The sequence below is a fragment of the Erigeron canadensis genome, chromosome 1 (genome assembly GCF_010389155.1).
Source record: "Erigeron canadensis isolate Cc75 chromosome 1, C_canadensis_v1, whole genome shotgun sequence".
In the NCBI taxonomy this organism is placed as follows: domain Eukaryota; kingdom Viridiplantae; phylum Streptophyta; class Magnoliopsida; order Asterales; family Asteraceae; genus Erigeron; species Erigeron canadensis.
In genome coordinates, this window is record NC_057761.1 from 11,802,635 (window position 1) to 11,824,656 (window position 22,022).

General features: G+C 32.9%; 3 protein-coding genes and 1 long non-coding RNA gene across 4 annotated transcripts; 2 read left to right on the forward strand and 2 right to left on the reverse strand.

Moving 5' to 3' along the window:
* The first annotated feature begins 1,511 nt into the window (after window positions 1–1,511).
* LOC122590772 (ABC transporter G family member 10-like) lies at window positions 1,512–3,305 on the forward strand. The gene has a single exon (XM_043762947.1). It carries the CDS (start codon window positions 1,512–1,514, stop codon window positions 3,303–3,305), a length of 1,794 nt encoding a protein of 597 aa, XP_043618882.1.
* A 1,012-nt stretch (window positions 3,306–4,317) lies between these two features.
* LOC122600593 ((E)-beta-ocimene synthase, chloroplastic-like) lies at window positions 4,318–7,804 on the reverse strand. Its single transcript, XM_043773343.1, has 7 exons — window positions 7,452–7,804; window positions 6,598–6,889; window positions 5,968–6,343; window positions 5,638–5,856; window positions 5,411–5,549; window positions 5,031–5,279; window positions 4,318–4,936 (listed from the first exon to the last, which is right to left on the reverse strand). The coding sequence occupies exons 1-7, from the start codon at window positions 7,662–7,664 to the stop codon at window positions 4,640–4,642; spliced, it is 1,785 nt and encodes a 594-aa protein (XP_043629278.1). The 5' UTR covers window positions 7,665–7,804; the 3' UTR covers window positions 4,318–4,639.
* A 2,683-nt stretch (window positions 7,805–10,487) lies between these two features.
* On the forward strand, window positions 10,488–19,674 carry LOC122585589 (uncharacterized protein At1g03900). Its single transcript, XM_043757713.1, has 8 exons — window positions 10,488–10,731; window positions 11,297–11,328; window positions 15,929–16,029; window positions 16,469–16,541; window positions 16,832–16,863; window positions 17,553–17,643; window positions 17,786–17,897; window positions 19,267–19,674. The coding sequence occupies exons 1-8, from the start codon at window positions 10,633–10,635 to the stop codon at window positions 19,573–19,575; spliced, it is 849 nt and encodes a 282-aa protein (XP_043613648.1). The 5' UTR covers window positions 10,488–10,632; the 3' UTR covers window positions 19,576–19,674.
* A 915-nt stretch (window positions 19,675–20,589) lies between these two features.
* On the reverse strand, window positions 20,590–21,123 carry LOC122598787. The gene is made up of 3 exons (XR_006323724.1): window positions 21,059–21,123; window positions 20,885–20,963; window positions 20,590–20,679 (listed from the first exon to the last, which is right to left on the reverse strand). It is a non-coding gene; the product is annotated as an uncharacterized LOC122598787 (long non-coding RNA).
* Between the last annotated feature and the right edge of the window lie 899 nt (window positions 21,124–22,022).

Genomic DNA, 22,022 nt, shown 5'->3' on the forward strand with positions numbered 1-22,022 from the left:
GTTCAGGACAAATATTTGAAACCGGTACTCCCAACACAGGTTTACCATGTTTAATAAAAAAAAATTTCAAAATTTTTTTGACAAAACACCCTTGAGAAACATCCGTTTCGAAAACTTTATCTTTCAAACTTCACAAATTCTTTAAGAGAACCTATAATAGTTTTTTTAAATTGCTAGGACTTACAAAACCTAGCTATAGTTCACTTAGTTTTTATTGATTGATTTTTTCATACATTTATTTATATTTAATAAATATATATGCTTAATAAATTATTTATCTAATATCAAAAATATTAATAATAGAGAAAAACTGATGGAAGAAGAGTTTATAAAATCTAAAATCAGGCTTTAGATAAGTTTATCAAAAAAAATGCTCATCCACATTGCTCTAATGTTAATGAACAACATAATGTTGATGATAATGTTGAAGATGTTGATGTTAATAATGTTGGAATATGTTTTTTTCATAAATTATTTTATTATTGAAAACGATTATCGTCTTAATATTATGCTATTGTATTTTACTATTGACTCGTTATTTTAGAGCCCCATATTTTTTCCTTGAGCCAGGCCCTAAGAACTTTTTACATTTTCAAAAACGACACTGATTCTAAGAAGTTTTATTGTGAGTAATAAAATGATGTGATGTCTTTGATGCAATGATTAAGTCTAATTAAGAAGTTTTATTGTGAGTAATAAAATGATGTGATGGCTTTGATGCAATGATTAAGACAGTAATATATATTCTCGCATCGTATATCTATACTATCTTATAAAACAAACCATCTTTTTTTTCTATCAAACTCTCTGCCTTTAAAAAATCAAAAATACCCTTTCTCTTTTATTCACAAATTTAAACATATTCATCTAATATACTCTTAAAATAATTACTACACCACCTTTAATATCAATTACTTTTACATTCACCACCATCGTCGTCTCCATCACCGTCCCTACTGTCGTCCCCACTGCCGCCTCCACCCCGTTCACGTCCACATGCTCCGCCATTACTACCCCACCGTTGCGCGAGCATAAGTCTAGTTTATCAAAACACGGCTTTAGATCTTATGTGAGCAGCAGCCATAACGTCATGATCGATCGTCTTTCCTCACATGCAAAGCATTACTGCTGTTTTTTCACCAAATATATAACCAAAATGAAGACGTTACGTCGTTACTCACATGTTCTTTATGGTAAAAGGGAATACATGACAATTAAAATTCAAAATGTATGTCACGAAAGAATAAGCAAATCCCCGAAATAACTAAACTTTTTAAACACCCAAGCAATCAAGACTACTTGATCACATGTATCTCATACATGTTTATTTTTAGTAAATAGAATATTATCAGATCATGAAAATTCAAAAAAATATATTAGTACAACCTTATGATAATCATTTTCATTCAAACTCCAACTCTATATATATGTACAGTTATATGCATTCAAATCTATAAGTAGCCCTTTGCTCATTTGCTTTCTTTTAAAATATAAATTACTATCATAGGTATATGGCAAATCCTGTGGAGTTTGGTCACAGGAACAATCAATATACAATCAAAACAAAGAGTGTTTCTTATAGTGTATCTCCAACAATTACTAATAACTACCATGGAATTGAATGGATTTGCTATAAAAAGGTAAATCCAAGTTTAAAGAAGAAGCAAATATTAAGGGATGTTAATTGTGAAATCAAACCAGGGGAGATCACAGCAGTTGCTGGTCCAAGTGGTGCCGGTAAAACAACGTTGCTCGAGATTCTTGCCGGCGTTATACCACCTTGCAGAGTCTCGGGTCAGGTGCTAGTCAATGACCGTCCAATCAACCCGAGTGTTTTCAGGAGAGTGTCGGGATACGTCACCCAAGAGGAGCTACTATATCCTCTTCTTACAGTTGAGGAAACGCTCCTTTATAGCGCACGGTTAAGGCTCCATGGCGGGCTTGAAAACGCAAAAAGTAGAGTGAGAGAATTGCTGGTGGAGCTTGGGTTATGTCATGTTTCCGGAGAAAGAATTGGTGATGGAAATCACCGAGGGATTTCGGGTGGAGAAAAACGAAGGGTGTCCATTGGTGTTGATCTAGTCCATGATCCTTCGGTTATTCTAATGGATGAACCGACTACAGGATTGGACTCAGCTTCAGCTCTTCAAGTCATGTTAATGCTTAAATCAATGGCCACTGATGATCATAGAAAAACCATTGTTCTAACAATTCATCAACCCGGGTTTCGGATTCTTGAATTATTTGATCAACTTGTGTTATTAGTTGATGGGACCGTGGCTCACCATGGCTCACTTGATAGGCTCCACCATCGACTCAAATCTGCTGGCCATTTCATTCCACGTCAGGTAAACTTGTTAGAGTTTTCTATCGAAATGATCGATACTCTTATCACAGATGTCAAAATAGACCCAACCTTGGATCTTAAAGAAGCTGCAAAAGTAGATTGTTGTTTGATGTATGCAAATTCACCATTTACCGAGGTGATGATACTGAGCCAGAGATTTTGTTACAACATATTCAGGAGCAAGGAGCTTTTCGTTGCAAAGATGATTCTGGCCATGCTAGTTGGGGTTCTTTTAGGAACGATATTCAACAAAATTAATCGGTTTCAAATGCAAACTCAAATTGGGTTTTTTGCATTTCACTTAACGTTTTTGCTCTATTCATCATCCGAAGCTTTGCCTATATTCTTGCAAGAACGAAGAATTTTAATGAGAGATACCTCGATTGGTGCCTATCGGGTTTCATCCTACACTTTAGCCAACACTCTCGTTTTCATCCCATTTCTCTTGATAGTGGCTCTTCTTTATGCCACTCCAATCTACTGGCTAGTTGGGTTAAGAAACAATCTAGACGGGTTTCTCTATTTCTCACTGGTGGTTTGGTTAGTTTTACTAATGTCGAATTCTTTCGTTGCCTGTTTGAGTGCACTTGTCCCAAACTTTATAATGGGGATCTCGTTGGTAGGGGGACTAATGGGATCATTTTTTCTGTTCTCGGGCTACTTTATATCATACAATGATATACCAAGATATTGGATTTTCATGCACTATTTAAGTCTTTTTAGGTACCCATTTGAGTGTTTTTTGCTAAATGAGTTTGGGGGGTCGAAGGGAAGATGGAGGTGTCTCGAAAGATTTGAAGATGAGTGTTTAGTGTATGGTGAAGAGTTCTTGAAGAAGCAGAATATAAAGGAGATACAAAAATGGCATAATTTGGGGGTGATGTTAGTGTTCATCTTTGGTTACAGGTTACTTTCACTACTGATATTATGTTATAGATCTTATAAGACTAGAAATTAATTAAGGTAAAGAAAGAAAGAAAACAGAAAGAGTTGGACTTCAGAATTTCATTTTGTTCTTTTGTTTCACCTTCATCATCAATATTTCTTTTAACATGTTGCTTAAAATCCTAAGAGCACTTGAAATTAATATTGGACTATTATCGTTTTGCTGAGTTTTGTGCCAGCATATCGCATTGTATCTCTGAGGTTCTGCTTATGGTGTTTCTATAAGTAGATTTCGAGACCCAAACAGCTTGTATACTAATTTTCAATATTGCATAATTCCATGTTCCCAGAAAAACTCATTATATGGATCCATTGGGTGAGTATAGTACTCGGTAACCACCTGGAATTACAAAGTGAACTCTGTTCAGTTTGACTTTGATACTATCATGAATCTCAGCTGTATTCACCAATTACACAACTCAATAATGGCATCCAGGGTAAAATTATTACAATCAGTCTTAAATTTAAAGGATAAGTACCTGAAAATATAATGAATTATACACTAACATTTATGTTATGTAATAAACTACTTAGATATATATTTATTGTATGTAATAAAGTTTCGGATGTATTCGACCAATCAAAAACATCTCATAATTTTATCATTTAAAAACACTAGGACGAAAACCAATGATAAACTATAGATTATAATTTGATTTAATTTCGTGTTATATACACAAATTTCGTGTTAAATATACACTAATTACACGAGATAATTATCTAGTTAGATGAAAAACCCAATTTTTAAAAGTGATAATCAAGTTTCGGCTTTCATTTCTAAGTCTAACACTTTCCGGATTACCAATTACCCAAATACCTATCCATTAATAACCTTAACAACACTTCATGGTTACCTTTCTAGTGTTAATGTTCAGAAGCATAGACCCAACTATTAAATAGGTAAATCTGAAATTAAAAAATAAGATCCACATTTGGGTGTTCATCAATCACAAATCACAAGATATCATCATTAAAAAGGTGAAAACATATTATCCGAGTAAAAAAAATAAAATTGGTCCATAAAATTAAAATAAACACAAGTACTTTATCTATAAATATATTATATATAGACATGAAAATAATTATAATGTTTAAAATGACAAAAGTGAAGAAATTAAACAATTAATTAATAAATTGATGAGTGGATGGATGAGACTGTCGATCTTCAATCTCCAACCTTCAAAATATTCTTAACAAAACCCGAGGTTTTTCCAAAATAATTGTGGGAAAAGACTTTTTGGTTATTGATCCGACCGGGGAGTTTATAAAATAGTACGAGTATCTTTCAACAAAAACAAAAATGTGGGATGTAGTGGCTGTACGTGTGCAGGACATGAATTGGTGCACTTATTTTCTAATGGTAATCGGCTGAATAAGCATAGACAAGATTCCAGCCTTAGTTGTAGCGTCAGGAGATTTTACTTTGTCACCATACTGATATATACACTGCACAACTCTTGCTTGATTAATGGCCGTTTCAATTACCGGATCTGCCAATTCTCCAGAACAAGAAATTCGAGCCTCGATCATTTTCATCCATGCTTTGTCGACTAGACTTTCTATATGTTCACGCGCGACTTCTTCACTAACAGATTGATCATTCATGTAACATGATATTGCATTTACGCCTTTTTCTATCTCGTCCTAACCAAAGAAATGAAATGAAAAATCAAACAAAGAATTGAAGGATAGTTAATCCATTGCTTGAAATTAATTAAACTAACTAGGCAAACCATACCGATGAAGCAGCCAAATCATTGTATAGCCGAGCAATCATTGACGACCACTTATAAAGATCGTGGCACTTGTCCAACGACTTGGTTGCATCTTTGTTGACCTCTTGATTAATTAAGAAGTAGCCATGTGTAAGTGTAACCATCCCTGCAACTGATCGCCATGCGTTGTCTAGGTATTCTGCAAGTGTTGGCATGTGGTTGCTACCACTCCACCTTGCTTCCACCATGAATGCTTCAAATAAGTCTCCCCACTATATATTAAAATGTAATGACATAGCAGTTGTAACCAATATATATATATGCCGTCATATATAACAAAATGTCTTTCTTTTTTACTTTTGATTAATTACTATAAGAAGAAGCTAGAAATCTTTATATATACCACTTTTGCAAGGATTGGTATGGGGTTTCTTCCTTGTGCAATCAATGTGTCATAACCAATTTCGTTAACAGTGTTGAAAAGCGCTAAGAAGCCAACTTGTAGATACTCTGGCATAGCTTCAATTGCGTTAATGTCCCACCTAAAACAGAGGATAATCACATTATAGTTTTGAATACTACTGTAAAGTTATTATGGAACTTGATTTACGTTAATTATAAATTCCAAACCTCTTGACAGCGCTGTTAAAGACCTTGAGTTCATCTAGAGATCCATAGTGATCAAAAATGTCATCAATCGTATTTATCAACGCGAAAACTTTTGTTATTCCAAGACGGCAAGAACTGTATTGAGGTTCAAATGTCCCTCCAACACTACCAAAGAAGCATTCCATGATTCTGTCTCTGATGAAGCTCAACTTTCTTGCTAGGCCTATATCTTTCCACCATCTATTTCAAGTTAATAGAGAAAGAAAACTTGTTATGAACTCTATTATTTGAAAAAGATAATATTTGATTTTTTACTTGTGTGTAGCATTGACAAGATAAGATAACTTTTACTTTGAGACTTCTTGTAGGTCTTTCTTGTGTGTTGTTTGAACCATATTGAAATCCAATATTGCAAGCTCAAGTAAAAGTTTGTTTGCATCTTCTTGTTTACCATATGCATCAATGTACCATCTAGCTTCTAGCCTAAGCATTCTGCGATACAATGGGGTTTCCAATGCATGATTTACTTGGTCATACATTGCTTCGTTTTCAAGACGATTTAGTTTCAGCAAAATCTCAGTCGCCATTAACTTGGCTTCATGCAAACTTGTTTCCCCTTCAAGTGCAAGATATGAAGCTTCATAAAGACTTAACAAAGATTTGACGTCCGCCTTACCTAGAAATCCTCTCAAACCACCATCGATGTCCTTGAATCTCTCAAGAAAATCTGCTTATAAGTTCCATTATTGAATCAATGGCCAATTTAATCACACGATTAGCTAGTAGTATGTACAGTAACAAATAAAATGCTACAACTACTAGCATCTTATATATAACACATAACTTCAATTCGATGGTGCAGTATATATATATATATATAGTCAATGTGTTGATCTGTATATACGTTCGATCACTAATTAAGAGATTGTTCATGATTTTAAGTTTCTTAAAATAATCCTTTGTCTAAGAAGTTAGGAGTACCTTCGCACACACTATAACCATGTTGTCTAAGAAGCCTGAATTTAAGAGACACTGCATGCAGATTGTCTTCTTCAAGTCGCAAGTCGTGTTGATCATTTAGAGAGGCTACTTTGTTGAGTGCTCTCATTATATTGGTTTGAAACCGATAGCCAAGCCCCAACCTTTCAATGTTATCTACGAGCTCCAGGAGTAGTGTTAAAGTACTCGAACCATCATTTTCATAATCCATAATCATTTTCATCACATCATCCTCTAGCTTCTCAACTTTGGCCATCTTCTCATTCCAGTTCATCTAATTCACAAGTGAAAATTAAGGCCGGGTAAAGATCAGTTGAGTACAATATATATATATATATATATATATATATTTGGTGCAAATGATAGAGATTATGAATTATATTAGTATTAAGTAGTTAAACTATGCATCGCATACGATTATTGATAATCGATAATAAAGGCCGAAAAGGCGAAAATATACGACATAATGTATAGGTGCAATATTTTTGAAGGAAGTGTACATGTACGTTTTGTTGCTTTATATAAAGTATTATTATATACTACTTGTATATATTTATACTTATACCTAAAAAAAAAATTTCAAGTAACAACCATTTAAATTAGAAAATTTATGAAAACTTTTAAATTATAACTTAATATTTTTGTGTGAATATAGATGCGAATAAATTCGTTCACATATGAAGCCCGAATAACATTGCATCAATTCTCTCAAGCTATGACCAATAATTTTTATATTCTTACAACCCAACTAATTAATTTTACCATCTTAATTTATTGCAATAATGACATAATTCAATATAAATTTTTGCATCATGAATGCTATGAGGATCACTTACAGAGACATTGGTGTCCAGGCCATTGATAAACTCATGACTCCAAACACTTTGCTTGTAATTTGTTGTTTGCATCGCATTGTTTTTGGCTTCACATTTTATTGCATAATGTTGTGAACTCTTTTGTCTTAGGATTTGTGTGAAATTGTTTTTTTGAATGGATAAGTCAAAGAAACTTTTGGGATTAGAGGTAATATGACAAAGTGTAAGGGCCATTCTAACTATGTAATTACTAATTAGGACACCGGTTTTATCAGATAGAGTTTAAAGGGACTTTCATAATTTGAAGTTCCAAAGAGAACCCATATGCTATTTATATATCATCGAGAGTATAAATGGAAAGGGGTTTAGAAATGTATGTCAAAGAAGTTCTGTGTTTTGAAATTTGAAGTAACGTTGGTGGCATGACTTACACTTGTTAATCGTTATCCGCATTTTCAAAACCTTATCTGCTAGACAGAGCACCAATAGATATTTGACCACATAATTACAAAGTCCTATAATATAAGAATAGATAGTTTAGTCGAAAGTTAGTAAGTTTTAGAGCTAAAAAATAAGAAATGTCAAAATCGATTGGTACTAAATTCATGTACATATAAGTTATCATTTTTGTCACGACTAAAAATTATTTTCATTAGTCAAACCTAAACAGTTTATAATGAAATTAAAATATCCTGAAACTTAACTTTCGTATTTATCAATATACTAAAATAGGATTGAGCATCTTTTGAGACGACATATGGCACAACGACACGTGTCATATTTGATTTTAAATCAATAAAATTTTAATTTAGATTTTATATTAATTTGTATATATCGTCATCATTAAATTATAATTAAATATTAATTATATCATTATATTGGTTTTGGTATTCGATATAAACACAAGACACCGATCTATACAATAATGTTTTATTTATAGGTAATCAATTTTATGTTTCTTCATTCTATTTTTCTTTCTCATGATAATTTGCTTTCAATCTCAATTTTGATATCAATATATTGGCATGATGCCACATCACATGCATGTTCATCTTTTCTTGTGTATATTGGTGATTATTTTTACTTCGACGGTATGATATTGATATGATTCTTATATTTATCTAACAATTGATTTGATTTAATGATAGATGTCAAAGGTCTATGTATATAACAAGGAGATTGTAAACGATTTTTGGGTATGAAGTTTTTCAGTTTTTGTCAAAAGTCCAACTCATTATTATGTTAAGTATCATGTTTTAAAGGTGAATTCTTTGACAGTATAAAGTAAGTTTGTTATTTTTTTCCCCATATTTATTTATTGTGGATTTAAAGTAAATACAACAATACTCATTTAATGGCTGATCCTAATTTTCTTTTTTTGGCATTGCCTCTTTACATATCAAATTTCAATTTCAAAAAGAACCCGGTATATTCAAGAAAACTCTTTACAATATTAGTTGAATATAAGTTTTAACTAAATTACACAACCAATATTATGTAGTATAAATTATATCAAACCATACGCGACGCACGGGTATTAACACTAGTAAATAAATGTATAGAGATATAATAGATAAAGTTTTCCTTGTAAGGGTAAATAAATAGGATAATAATCTTTAAAAATTGTTTACAACTTTATTGGTAAATTATAAGTGACTTGATATTTGGATGAAAATCAATGATTAAGATTCAAAAATTATATGAATCTTGACCTTTTTTTAATCTGAAGTTTAAAATTATCAACTGTAGTGTAAAGTTATAAATAACTGTAAAAAATCTTTCTTTCTTTTTATTTCGTTTTCTTTTTTCTTTACATGGGTTTAAGTTGGATTTTCATATATGTGTATATGTATATATATACAAAATTTTGCTGTATTTTTTTTTTTTGTTGCTGGTATTTTTTTCGCGAATCATCTTCTGGGTTTTTTTGATGTTGAAGAAGATGGAGTGTTTGGTAGGTGGGGTGTTATGTAATTAAAGTTATATTTTCAATAACCCTTGAAATGTTACGACATTTTCGGAAGAATTATATTAGTTTTGAAAGTTTGTTAATTCAGCCCTTGAGATTTTCTTTTTTTTTTTCTTTTTGATTTATATTTTATTAATTTATGAAAATATTGTAATGTTTGTGTTTAATAATAAAATGTGTTTGTTTAATAATAAAAAGTGTTTGTTTAATTTTGTGAAAAAAATAAAATAATAAAATAATGGATAAATAGTGAAAGATGTAGGGAATAAGTGAGTAGCATAAGGAAGAGGGTGTTTTTTGGGTGTTCTAAGAGAGAAAACTAATAAATAGTGAAAGAAGTGAAGGAAGAAGTATGCATTATAAGGAGACGTCTAACAATTATTTTCACACAATACACACGGAAGTCGCAAAATAATTTTGTTAATGAAGAAAGGAAAAGAAAGTGGAGGGGAACAAATCATCCCAATTAAACAATCTTTAGATTGCATTTTATATAATTTCTCTTCCCATTCGTTTCTTTTCTTTATTAAATTTTTTTTAACAATATAGTGAAAGAGAAAAATTATAAAGAGATTTACAAATTTTGCAATAGTAATATTTTAAAAATCGTATGTAAATTATAATATTTAAAAGTAAAACAAAATATTTTTAGAATGCATTCTTAAGTTTTATTTTGAAGAGATAAGAAAAGAAAAGGTAAAAAACTTTTAGTTTTTATATTTTTGAGTTTTTGTTTTAAAAGAAAGGGAAGGGAAAGAAAAGGATAAATAAGATGTTTTGATCCCAAAACTTTCTTGCCATTTTTGACAAGATTTGAAAGGAAAAGTAATGAAATTATTATTATACCCCTCAAACTTATATAAAGGTTTTAATTACTACAAGACTATAAATGTAAAAATTGTGTCTTTTTATCTTTTATTTTCCTTCCCTTCTAACTCATTAATACATTTAACTATCAACTTTGTTTTCTTTCAACTCGAGAATGCTTATTTTTTTAATGTAAATATCTATCTTTTCTTTCCCCATCCAATCCAATCCAATCCAATCTTTCTCTTTTTCTTTATTTTTAGAGAAATTGGTGGTGGATCCCTAAAATGAAATGATTCCATTAAAGCAACCAAAGAGGGGATGGTTGTCTCAGATGAACAAACCCTAAGATTAATTAATTAAACCTCTAGTACTAATCCTAATACCAGTATCATTTTGTGAGATCAAATCAAATCAAATCAAATCATGGAGGAGCAATTAAGTACCACAAACAGTTTAGAAGACGACATTCAACCTTCTGCTGAGCTCATTATCTTTCAAGTTTCTGAATGTTACGTTTATTTGGTAATTAATTAAACTTTTTTTTTTATTTTAATCTCTCTTTCATTAACAACTTCCACCAGATCTTACTTCACAAATTAATATATTAGATTATTACTAACCACAATGTCCAATTTCGTCAAAGGGGAGGTACGGGGATGTGATACATCTGCCAAGGGTAGAGGAAAGGACTTCCTGCAGTAGATTATAATTATTAAGTGAATGAATTATTTGTGGTTGAATTAGGGGCTTATTTGAATGGTTCAAAAAAAGAATTAGGGGATTATTGTTTTGTAATTTGCTGAAATAATTTTTTTTGGGTAATAGAACAATATATATACGTCTGGTTAGGCCTACATTGTTACTTCCATTTGATTGTGGATAATTCAATTGAAATACTAGTACTGAACATCCAAGGCTTTTTGATTGCTATTTCCCCATGTAGTTTGGATTCATCTTCATATTAACATCGTTATTATTACTTTGTTGCTGCCACTTTGATTCTAAATTTATGTCTACATTCAACTTTTGATTTTTTACATAGATGATTGTATTTTTAACTATTTGCATACTCTTGTTTTTCGAGCAGATACCTCCTAGGAAGACTGCCGCATCTTACAGGTTTCTTTTATTCCATTTTAAATTATACATATGAAACCTATCTTTATTTCATATGAATCTTATTTCTAATATGTTATTTACTTGTGATATATGTCTATGCTATAATAAACTGTGATTTTTGCTTTGTTGAGTCTACTTCAGTTTTTCCGTTACTAGCATATCGGATAGCTAAAATGTTTGAGGTTACTAGTTTTATCAAGTAAGCTGATGGTGTTAAATGGTCATGTTTACTATTGTCCCTTTGTATATGATGCACGCATATTCACACTCTAGTTTTGGTAGGCTAATAAAATGTTAAACAAATGAGCTACAACCATTAATTGTTCAAAACAAATGGCTCTCGTACATCTTTTGTTGCCTTCAAGCATGTCATTCTGTGGTATGAACTTACCTTTCAACTCGCACGACACTTGTAATTTGTGTTCACTTTTTCACTTATTCCACTTGTATTCCATCAAATCCCTCTATGGTTGTTAATGTCATTCTTTCGTATGATAGATTCTTAAAAATAATGAAATTTGTCATTTTTAACTTCTTTTATAAAATGCTTTCCACTTTATCTGCTTCCAAATCAGCACGACTCAAATCTCCCCATGCAATGTAAAGTGGCAGTCTCAATTTACAGTGTCCAAGATGTTTCTCCATAGTTCGCACTTTGCCTTACTAATTTGACTGATATCTTCAAGAACTCATTATTATCAGCATAAAACATATGCCCTGGTATATCATTGTGCCTTTCAGACGGTTCATCTACACTAAAGCAAGCTGATAAGAACTCAGCTGTATCTCTTGGTGCAATCTGATAGATTTGGGAGGCTTTTACTGTTGGAATTTGTATTTAGTTTAAGACTTGAGGGATGCAAAGTGTAAATAGAAAAAAAGGAAACGATGTGTCTATTGAAGGAAGAGAGGCCAGCGGTTTGCCCTCTCACAGCCAACTGATGTGACTATTCGGAGAAGACACACTTGCTCGTGAAGCATCGTGATGGTTAGGAAATAACCGCCATATTAGACTAGTATATACAGGGATGTTTAGTTTCATATTTACGTAATCAAAATTGTACAACAATTGTATAGTTTGATTCAATGTTAATTGAGTGATTCAATTATACAAACCTTGTTTTTCGATTTCGTTTCAATCCTGGGCATCATTGGTATCAGAGCAGGATGAAGAATCGGTGAAGAAGGTTGTTCGATTGTGATGAACAACAACCAGAAACGAAAGAGAAAATCGAGTGATTCGATTATGAAGCACAAGGAAAACAGGGGCGGTTCCATTCGCGAATAAGAACAGAAAAACAGGGATTGTTTTTTGTTGTGTAGAAGAAAGCGGTCAAGAGAGAAGATGATCGAGTGACTTGCGGTGCGAAGCCAAGAACGAGGAAGTGATTTTCCGAAGAAGAACAGTGAGTTATTGGGATTTTTCGTTCGAAGAGACCCAAAACACAGATTTGGTGACTTCTGAGAAGGAAATCGTTTGGAAGGATTGTTTGTTTGTGATAAACAACAATCGGATAGCCGCTACAGAAGGAGATCAAGATGATCGAGAATTTTTCCTTTGTGGTTACGGACGACAAAGAAAACAAAGTAAATCACGAAGATTACCATTTTTATTGCCGTGAATTACGACAAGAAGAAGCGAAAGGGAAGAAGGAAAAAAGACGACAATTTGGTGATTGGTGAGAAAGGAACAAAAGTCAAAGTTTTGTTCTTACATTATCAGTGATTCACGTGGGATTTAAACAAAAAGAAGGAAAAGATGTTTGGTGATCATTACAAGTTTTTTTTTAAAATACAGAATGAGAAGTTCTTTTGAGAGAAAAAAACGAGAAGTTTTTATTAGTGTGACATAAACCAGCGGACTTGAGATGAATTGATTTTACGGTGAAATCAAGATCGAGAAGATCAAGAATAAAAAGGGAACGTACAACAATGATTGTGCATTTTCAGAAATTCTTGTGATACAAAATGACCCGTAATGGATACAAAGTTGAAAGGCGTGTTGTGAGAAGCAACCGAATAGGAGTCTAACGTGCGAGACGTTCTTGTAAAGACAACTGATTATGTGATGTGATCAACCCGCGAAGGCGTGTCCAAAGCGAAAAGAAGATTGGTGTATGTGAAGCCAAACAATCAAGAGGTTCGTGTGATATGAACCAAAGATACAAGATCGTGTGACGCGATCAAGACAAAGCCGTGTGAAGCGGAAAAGTAACCTGTGATGGGTACAATCAAGGATTCGGAGAATGGATCAAAACAAAGACCATGTGATGCGGGAAATAACCTGCGAAAGGTGAATTGACTAGATCCAGTGATTGGATCAAGTGAAAGTAAAGACTGTGTGATGCGGGGAATAATCTGTGAAGGGTGGATTGACAAGATTCAGTGATTGAATCAAGTCAAAGTAAAGACCGTGTGATGCGGGGAATAATCTGTGAAGGGTGGATTAACAAGATTCAGTGATTGAATCAAGTCAAAGTAAAGACCGTGTGATGCGGGGAATAACTTGTGAAGGGTGGATTAATTCAGTGATTGAATTGTAAGGAAATACGTGCGATGCGGTTTCAATCCGTGAAGGATCAAATTCTGTGAGAGAATTAAAGGTTGTGTGAAATAACCAAGTTTACCATGAAGGATGGTTCGTGAAGAACAAGATCAACGATTGATCAAAATGCATATGGTGTGATGCCAAGTGCGAAGAAACTACAAAGCAAGTTTGTGTGAAGTAAACTCGTGTGAAGCAAATTTGTGTGAAGCAAATTCACGTGAAGAAAAGTTCGTGACGAACAAAAGATGGTGTGACGTCATCAAAGATTTATGAAAGACGATGTTTGTACTGCAAGTCGAGAAGATTTGGGTGAAGCAAGAGAATCGGCTTGATGCCAAGGACATATGGCTATCTAAAGATCAGAAGAGCGAGTCTTAAACAATTAGGGGGAGAATGTTGGAATCTGTAGTTAGTTTTAAGACTTAAGGGATGCAAAGTGTAAATAGAAAAAAAGGAAACGATGTGTCTATTGAAGGAAGAGAGGCCAGCGGTTTGTTCTCTCACAGCCAACCGATGTGACTATTCGGAGAAGACACACTTGCTCGTGAAGCATCGTGATGGTTAGGAAATAACCGCCATATTAGACTAGTATATATAGGGATGTTTAGTTTCATATTTACGTAATCAAAATTGTACAACGATTGTATAGTTTGATTCAATGTTAATTGAGTGATTCAATTATATGAACCTTGTTCTTCGATTTCATTTCAATCCTGGGCATCATTTACAACTTAGTAGAACTGCATATAAATTATGCCCACTTGATTCCTGAAAGAAGCATGGTCATTTTCCCTTGTATATGCATCAAATGTTATAATAGCAGTGGCACAATGTATTACTTGAGCAGAACCATAGTCTGTGACTTTGCTCCAGTTCAGTCATGTTTTGCCTATATTGGATAAAAAGTTTTGCTTGCATATTTTAAATTATTTTTCGTTGTTTTCAATTACGGATTCAAGTATCATATCTTCTTTTCAAATGCATATCACCAACTTATTTTGGGGTCCACTATCTTGCTTTGGTTTGAATTAAGAGCTACTGCGAATGGAGTGATGTGTAATTTTGATGCTACTATCTCAAACCATAGTAGTGTTGTATAGTAAGGTAGTATTTAACTTCCTCCTTCGATTCTTATCACCCTATGATCAAATCCTCCACGAACAACTAAGACATATACCAAACTGGTGCGAAGATTGCCTCTATAAAGCTTTTTGCTCATGTAGGTTCTCCCCTATTGTATTTCATCTAAATTCACATAGGCTGAGTAGCATTGAACTCTATTAAACAATTCTAATTTTTTCCATGACCTTGTGGAATTGTCCAATAATCCATATCATTATGAATTGGCCCCTTCAAGGAATTCATTGCTTTTAACATGCTTATAAGACTAAGAATCTTAGGTAACCAGTTGCTTCTTCTGATGTTGACCCAAGGTCAATCAAGGAATATTCAGATCAGCTTATCCGATATGGGTGTTTCGGCCTGGTTCTTAACTCATGAATATATCATTTTTCTTATATTTTTTTGTCTAATTTAATTACTCACATGAATCCAGACATATTATTTACAGTTTGTCCACTAGAACCCACAACCTATTGGTTGATGGGCCACCATAAATACCTCTTAGGTCAAAGGCCCTTTGGCCTTTACTCATAAGTGTAACTCCTTGATGGGTAAACCTTTAATATTAGATTAATATGATTGACTCAGCTACTTCAATTGTTGATGTAGGTCCTTCTTAGACCGAACCAGATATTGTTCTCATTTTGACTCTTGAGTGTTTTATTTTCTGTAAACAGACTTTTACATGTATATGTGTTTAAGCATTCTAAATTTTTTCCGACTTTGTGATTTCACCGACATGGTTATAACGCAAACCACTCAAAGTGTAAGGGTATGTTTCTCATTTGTCTTCTAGTTAATTGCTATACTGTAATAGATGAAAAAACATCCTTGCATCTATATGTAACTGAGGTAGTATCATAAACATTTTAGACCTATGGTTTGCGATTGTTGGAGATGTGGGACTGATCAGTCTATAATTTGTTATAGGGCTGATGAGTGGGATATAAACAAATGGAATTGGGAGGGAACAATGAAAGTAGTGAGCAAGGGTGAAGAGTGTATTATCAGACTTTTAGATAAGACAACAGGTAACAATATTTCCTCTGTTCAACTTTTACTACATTTATGGTGGTAGCCAGATGGGCGGTCAGATACGATGGGTAACTGGCTAAAATGGGTTGCCGGTTAAAGTGGATAATATTTTAGTACATGTTAGAAAGGGTTGGGTTGACCCGCAAGCTCGTATTTGGGGAGTGTTTAAGCTGTTTGTATCTATGCTAGTAATGAATACATCAAGTATTTTTGTACATCTTTAATTTAGATGTTAGAATGAAATCATATAAAAGGTTGTATGATTTTTTTTTTTTGTTTTGCTTGAAACCCCTTTCTCTTCTGGCTAGCCTAGAATTATAATTTTGCACATTTGAGTTTTTATTATATAAAACACATCCCAAATATTATTAAATGGGTCAAAAACACAAAATTTCCACCTTTACGGATTATATAGTTACTTGAATTAATATGCAGGTGAACTCTATGCCCGGGCATTTCTAAGAGATGGAGAGCCTCATCCTGTGGAGCCTGTAATTGATAGCAGCCGGTAAAGCATTCTCCAATTTTTGACTTTTGAAAGTATCCGTTCATAGTAAAGTAATTCTAGTTTTACAAACATAACTTCCACCAATTAAATAATGCTTATTTATTCTCTCTTTTTTGATTGGACCACTTCACATGCCACATGTTTGTAAAATGTTTGTTAACCTGTTATTAATAACTAATCAAGCCATGACATCAATGTCCTAAATAGTTACTTTCCAAACTTGTTTTGCATATGCATTCATACTCAAAATTAATATCTATATCTAAGGAATTACTATATTTTTTTTCCAGGTATTTTGTTCTACGTGTTGAAGAGAACATCGGTAAGCCTATTAACTGTAATGAATAGTTTTCCATTTCAAACAATATGATATGTAATTAAAGGTGGCAACTTTGTAACCCATTTACCCATTAATCGGTGGATTTGGGTTATGTATTTTTCAAATGGATCAAATGAATTGAGCTAAATTATTTTAACTCTAAAGGGTAAGGAGTTTGAATGCGGATGTCAATTGAAATGTATTTTGCTCTATAATAAAAAACAAGGTTTTGATAGCAATTGTAATAAGGGATTTGCTTAAGCAAGGCCCGGGGGGCATTGGTTAGTATCTATTTAATGAACTCAAATTTTCTTAAAATATTAAAATATGTGGTTAGCAAATCCCTTGTAATTAATTTATAACTAATAAGTTACTTATAAAACAGAAAAAAGAAAGGTGGAATTATTTATGGCTCAGGTCCTTCTCAACCCAACCTGCCCAGTTTGCCATCCCGAATATGCAATGAGGTGGTCAGATGTTTTGAACTTTACAAGCAAGGGTCAAACATTATATACTTTCATTTTTAATAAGTATGTCTAAGTTAATCAGAACATATAATTTATTGGAGCTGATTTACATGAAGTCATGAACCCCTGTACCCTTCTGAGCCCCTCATCAGTTCTTCTCTTTCATTCACTTCCTGTAAATTATGATTCCTGAACAACGGGATAAATTATATGAAAATGCTGCAGGTGGTCGTCTTCGCCATGCTTTTATTGGTATAGGATTTCGAGAAAGACCTCAAGCTTATGATTTCCAAGCTGCTCTTCATGATCATATGAAGTATTAATCTAGTCCTTAATAAAGCGCTTGTCCTTTTCTATATATATTCTTTTCATTTTAATTTCTATAAGATGCTCTAGTTTACCACACAGTGTTCAATGCATTGATCGTTTACTTATAGAAACTTTATATATGCCTATAGGTACCTTAATAAGAAGAAAACTGCCGAAGAGATGGACCAGCAGTTCCAGCAAACTTCTTCTGTTGATTACAGTTTAAAAGATGGAGAGACTTTAGTGCTTCAACTAAAAAACGTATGCTGACTTCAACCTTCCATAATTAAAGTTTGAACTGTTCTTAATAATGCTTTCAGTTCTAGAATTTCAAGTAAAGGTGGAAAAATGAACAGGTCGGGCTGGTAGGATAACAAATTAAAATGGGTTCAAGTGAAATAAATAATTTGGGTAGAGATCAGTAAGTGGTCAGGTCGGGTTGACCCATAACACTTTTTCTCCTAAGTATTTCTCTTTAATAAAAGTTTTGTCATACGGAGTATGTGATTAAAATTATTATCCTATCTAAATAATAGTTTAAATAGGTTAGTAATCTCTTTTTGGAGGTTTGTAGCATTAAAGTACACTTTGGCTGACTTTTAGACCGGTTTCACCTAATCTGTCCATTTGGTTATAAACTAATCTATTATTATTGCACATAAAACATAACCTGAAATCATTGGCCAATGGGTCGAAATGGCTATGTCTGGTATCAAGTTGACTAATTTGAATTCAAAGCTGACATAAATTCTCTCTGAATTTCATGGTTTATCACTCTATTCAGAATTTTCGGAATGTTCCATGAAACTTCCAACATTGTCTGTTTTCATACCTTTCCATGTGCAAATAATATTTTCATTTGTTGTCATAAATCATGATTACAAGTGAACTGTATTGGTTTTATTAGAAGATCTTTTTATTTTGTTTTCATTAAATGAATTATTATAAAATTTGACAAATACCATCACCATTTGTTTCTACTTTTTGCAAGACAACTGTTACAACAATTACGGAAAATAGGTGATACTTTTAATAGAGTGTATTTAATGGAAGAATATGGCTCTTATTTTATAAGTATAGGCATATTCATTTGATATATTTATAGGCTAGTTAATTGCTGCTGCATTTAGCAGTGTACAATTGGACATTCACTTTCTTTTTATTTTTATTATAAGTCAGAATACCCTGATAAATAACTTTGACTTTAGGAATCTGAAACATTTAGACGTTTAAGTAAATAACCATATTGAAAATCTAGTGATTGATTTGAAAATGAAGTGAGAGTAGCAACTAGTCCTATATCATAGTTGAGCTTTGCCTTCTTTGTTTTTAAGATGTAATTAGGGGTGACAGTTTTAATTCTTTAACTGGTCAAACGGGTGAAATTAAAAACATTAGCTGAAAAGAAACAGGCTAGTCAATTGGTTCAAAAGAAATCTTAAGTGTATTTAGAATCTAAAGTGTTTTAAGAAACAGAGTAGTCAATTGGTTCAAAAGAATATTAAGAATCTATTTGTAATTATTTTTGACACACTTGCTATGTATAAGAAAAATCAAAGTGAAGAACATCATTACTCTTTCCATTTATTTAGTAGTTTCTAATGCTGCCTCTTCTGTATTTCGATTATAGAGAGGCAATCGGAGCGTGAGATCCAAGATCTTCGAGCAGGGATTGAATAATCCCACAGATCAAAAAGAGAAGGGTAAGGATGTTGCAATTACTAGTATACTCCCACCTCCGCCTCCATCGCCACTTTCACCACCAGTAAATGCCGTGAACAGCCCTCTAGAATCGCCCTCAAAGTTGTCCCTTGATGGAAGTCCAAAACAGAACTCCCCAAGCACTTTTGACAAGCTGTCACGTGAACCTCTTTCTGTTGAAAAACAGGCTGCTCAAGATGTACCTGACGATGATTTTGGTGATTTTCAAGCAGCATAGTGCTATGTAAGGTTCTCAATGATTTTCTTATTATCTTATCATGGAACAGTTGGTAAATATGAGTTGTCTATTATATATCATCATTTAAGTTTTTTTTCCTCTTTACTTATAATACACCCATCACCTAGTTCTATATTGTACTCCGTGAATTGTACTTGATTTAAGAGACATATGTGGGGGTATAATTCAAGGGTTAAGTATCATGAATGTAAAAAACTTTGGACGAATGTCTATATGAGAAATAACTAAAGTTGTGCTCATTGTATGTAAATTACCTTCAAATCATGTCTATTGTATGTATTTGGGTATATGTGGCAACCATATAAGCTGTCACTTTTAAGTTTTGGGTTATCAAATATATATACTATAGGCAAGATTTGAAAGTTATTACATAGAATGAACACAATTTTAGTTATTTCTATAGACAAGATTTGAAAATTATTACATAGAATGAACACAATTTTAGTTATTTTTTACATTCTATGATACTTATCCTTATAATACAACTGTATCTTAGTTTTTTTTTTTTTGGTGAAAAGATCTCCATATTACTTCACATTTGTGCTTGGTGTGGTGACTAGTTGGAATTCATACCGATGGCTAAAACCTTCGTTCTAACTTGGGCCCTAACACCCGCGGAGCTCGAATACTGAGGCTATGTTTGACGCAAACTTTTCAAGAGCTTTTCAATTTTTATTTTAAACTAAAAGCTCGTAAAGTGTCAAAAGTTTTAGTTGGATGCAACTAGCTTTTATATTTTGTTTGAAAGAAAAAACTCTAAAACAGGAACTTTAACTTTTCGATAAGCTTTTACTCTTAAAAAGTACACAAATACCTCTTGAAGTTACAGTTATCATGTCAAACCCTTTAAAAAAATAAAAGCTCTAGCTAACAACTTTGTTTAAAAGTTACTGCTTACAGCTTCTAAAAATTACAACTATAAGTTGCCAAACATACCCTAAATATGCTTAAATTACAACTACAAGTTGCCAAACATACCCTAAATATGCTTGATATAATTAGCTGCAAATAGAAGCCTAAATTTTCAACACTGTTAAATTGGCCCTCAATCTGTCTTTTACATTTCTAGTGTTTAGAGCATCCCTGCAACCAAAAATCAAGTTATGCTATACAGTGCTTTTTGCTTATATAATGTCGTTAACGAATAAGCTAATGGTATATGTTCTTGTTATTTTTCGAGCCGTGATCCTTGCGAATAAAACATAATTAAAGGTGGTTATTGATTTTTTATTTTTTTTTAAAAGTGGTTGTTGATTTACTTACTTGATCCATACTCATTCCAAAGTACCTTTCTCTACTGATGTTTACATTCGTCTTGCAAATGGTCCATTCCATATCTGCAATATTCCTCTCCATTTCATCCAAACCTGGGAACAGAGTGTTAGGATGTTATGTGAGCATATTTCATCATCAATGGAAGCTATCTTTATCATGCAGATTCCCGTTTTACAAACAAGCTGACCTAATGAGCTCATTTGGCACCTAGACAGCATTGTTAAAGCGAGCGTAATCTGTCTTTGCTTTTTGGAGTTTAGAGCATCTCCTGCAACAAAAGTCAAGTTATTTTTAGGAAAGATTTTTGTTTGCTGCGACAAAGAATAAGAAAAGAAAAATAAAACCCAAGAAACTATATGAAAAAAATTTCATTTATAGTTCAACTTGCCATATTTTGTAGCATTCTTGTTGAATCAATCGAACATGTACTCTGTGAGTGCTTTTGGACTTGCTTTCTGCTTTGGCGCTCCTTATCTTCGTAAGATCCTAAAAACTGAAATGCCTAGGTGCTCAAGTTAGAAATGCGATCTAGGACATGAATTCTTATATGCTAATTGCAAGAAATCCCTCTCATTTTGTGAATAAGGGAGAGTTTTGGAGATGGCTCTTAGCTGGTTAGTTGTTTGCCTGTGAGACTTCTGTTTTCATTCTTCGGGTATTACTATTTATACGGCTTTAAGGCTTCGTAGTGATAACATGTTGGTCTATATGGCTTTCTCATAATAACTAAGTCACCATGGAGATTGACCATAGTTGTAGATACGTCAATTTGTTCAGTGGGGTGTTATGCTTTTTCTTCTACATTATCCTAAGGGGTAGCGTGGAAAATAGTTGGAAACGGCATCAAAAATACCCCGGTAGGGAGCTTACCCCAAGTTTACCTCATCGAGATGGGATTTTCTCAAGTTGTTTTCAACTTGCGGGGTCAAGTTAAAAACATTTTGACTATTAAATTAAAAACAAAGGTCAAAATTTTGAAGATTATTTTTATATCCTGACCCTTGATTTTAAGATTTACCTAAGAATGTTGTTTGAAGATTCCCTCCCTACTTCATTAATTGAACTTTGTAAGACATTATAATCATGGGTTAACATCTCTTTATTTATCTTTTACAAAATCACGAGTCATACTCATATGCCCAAACAATGCA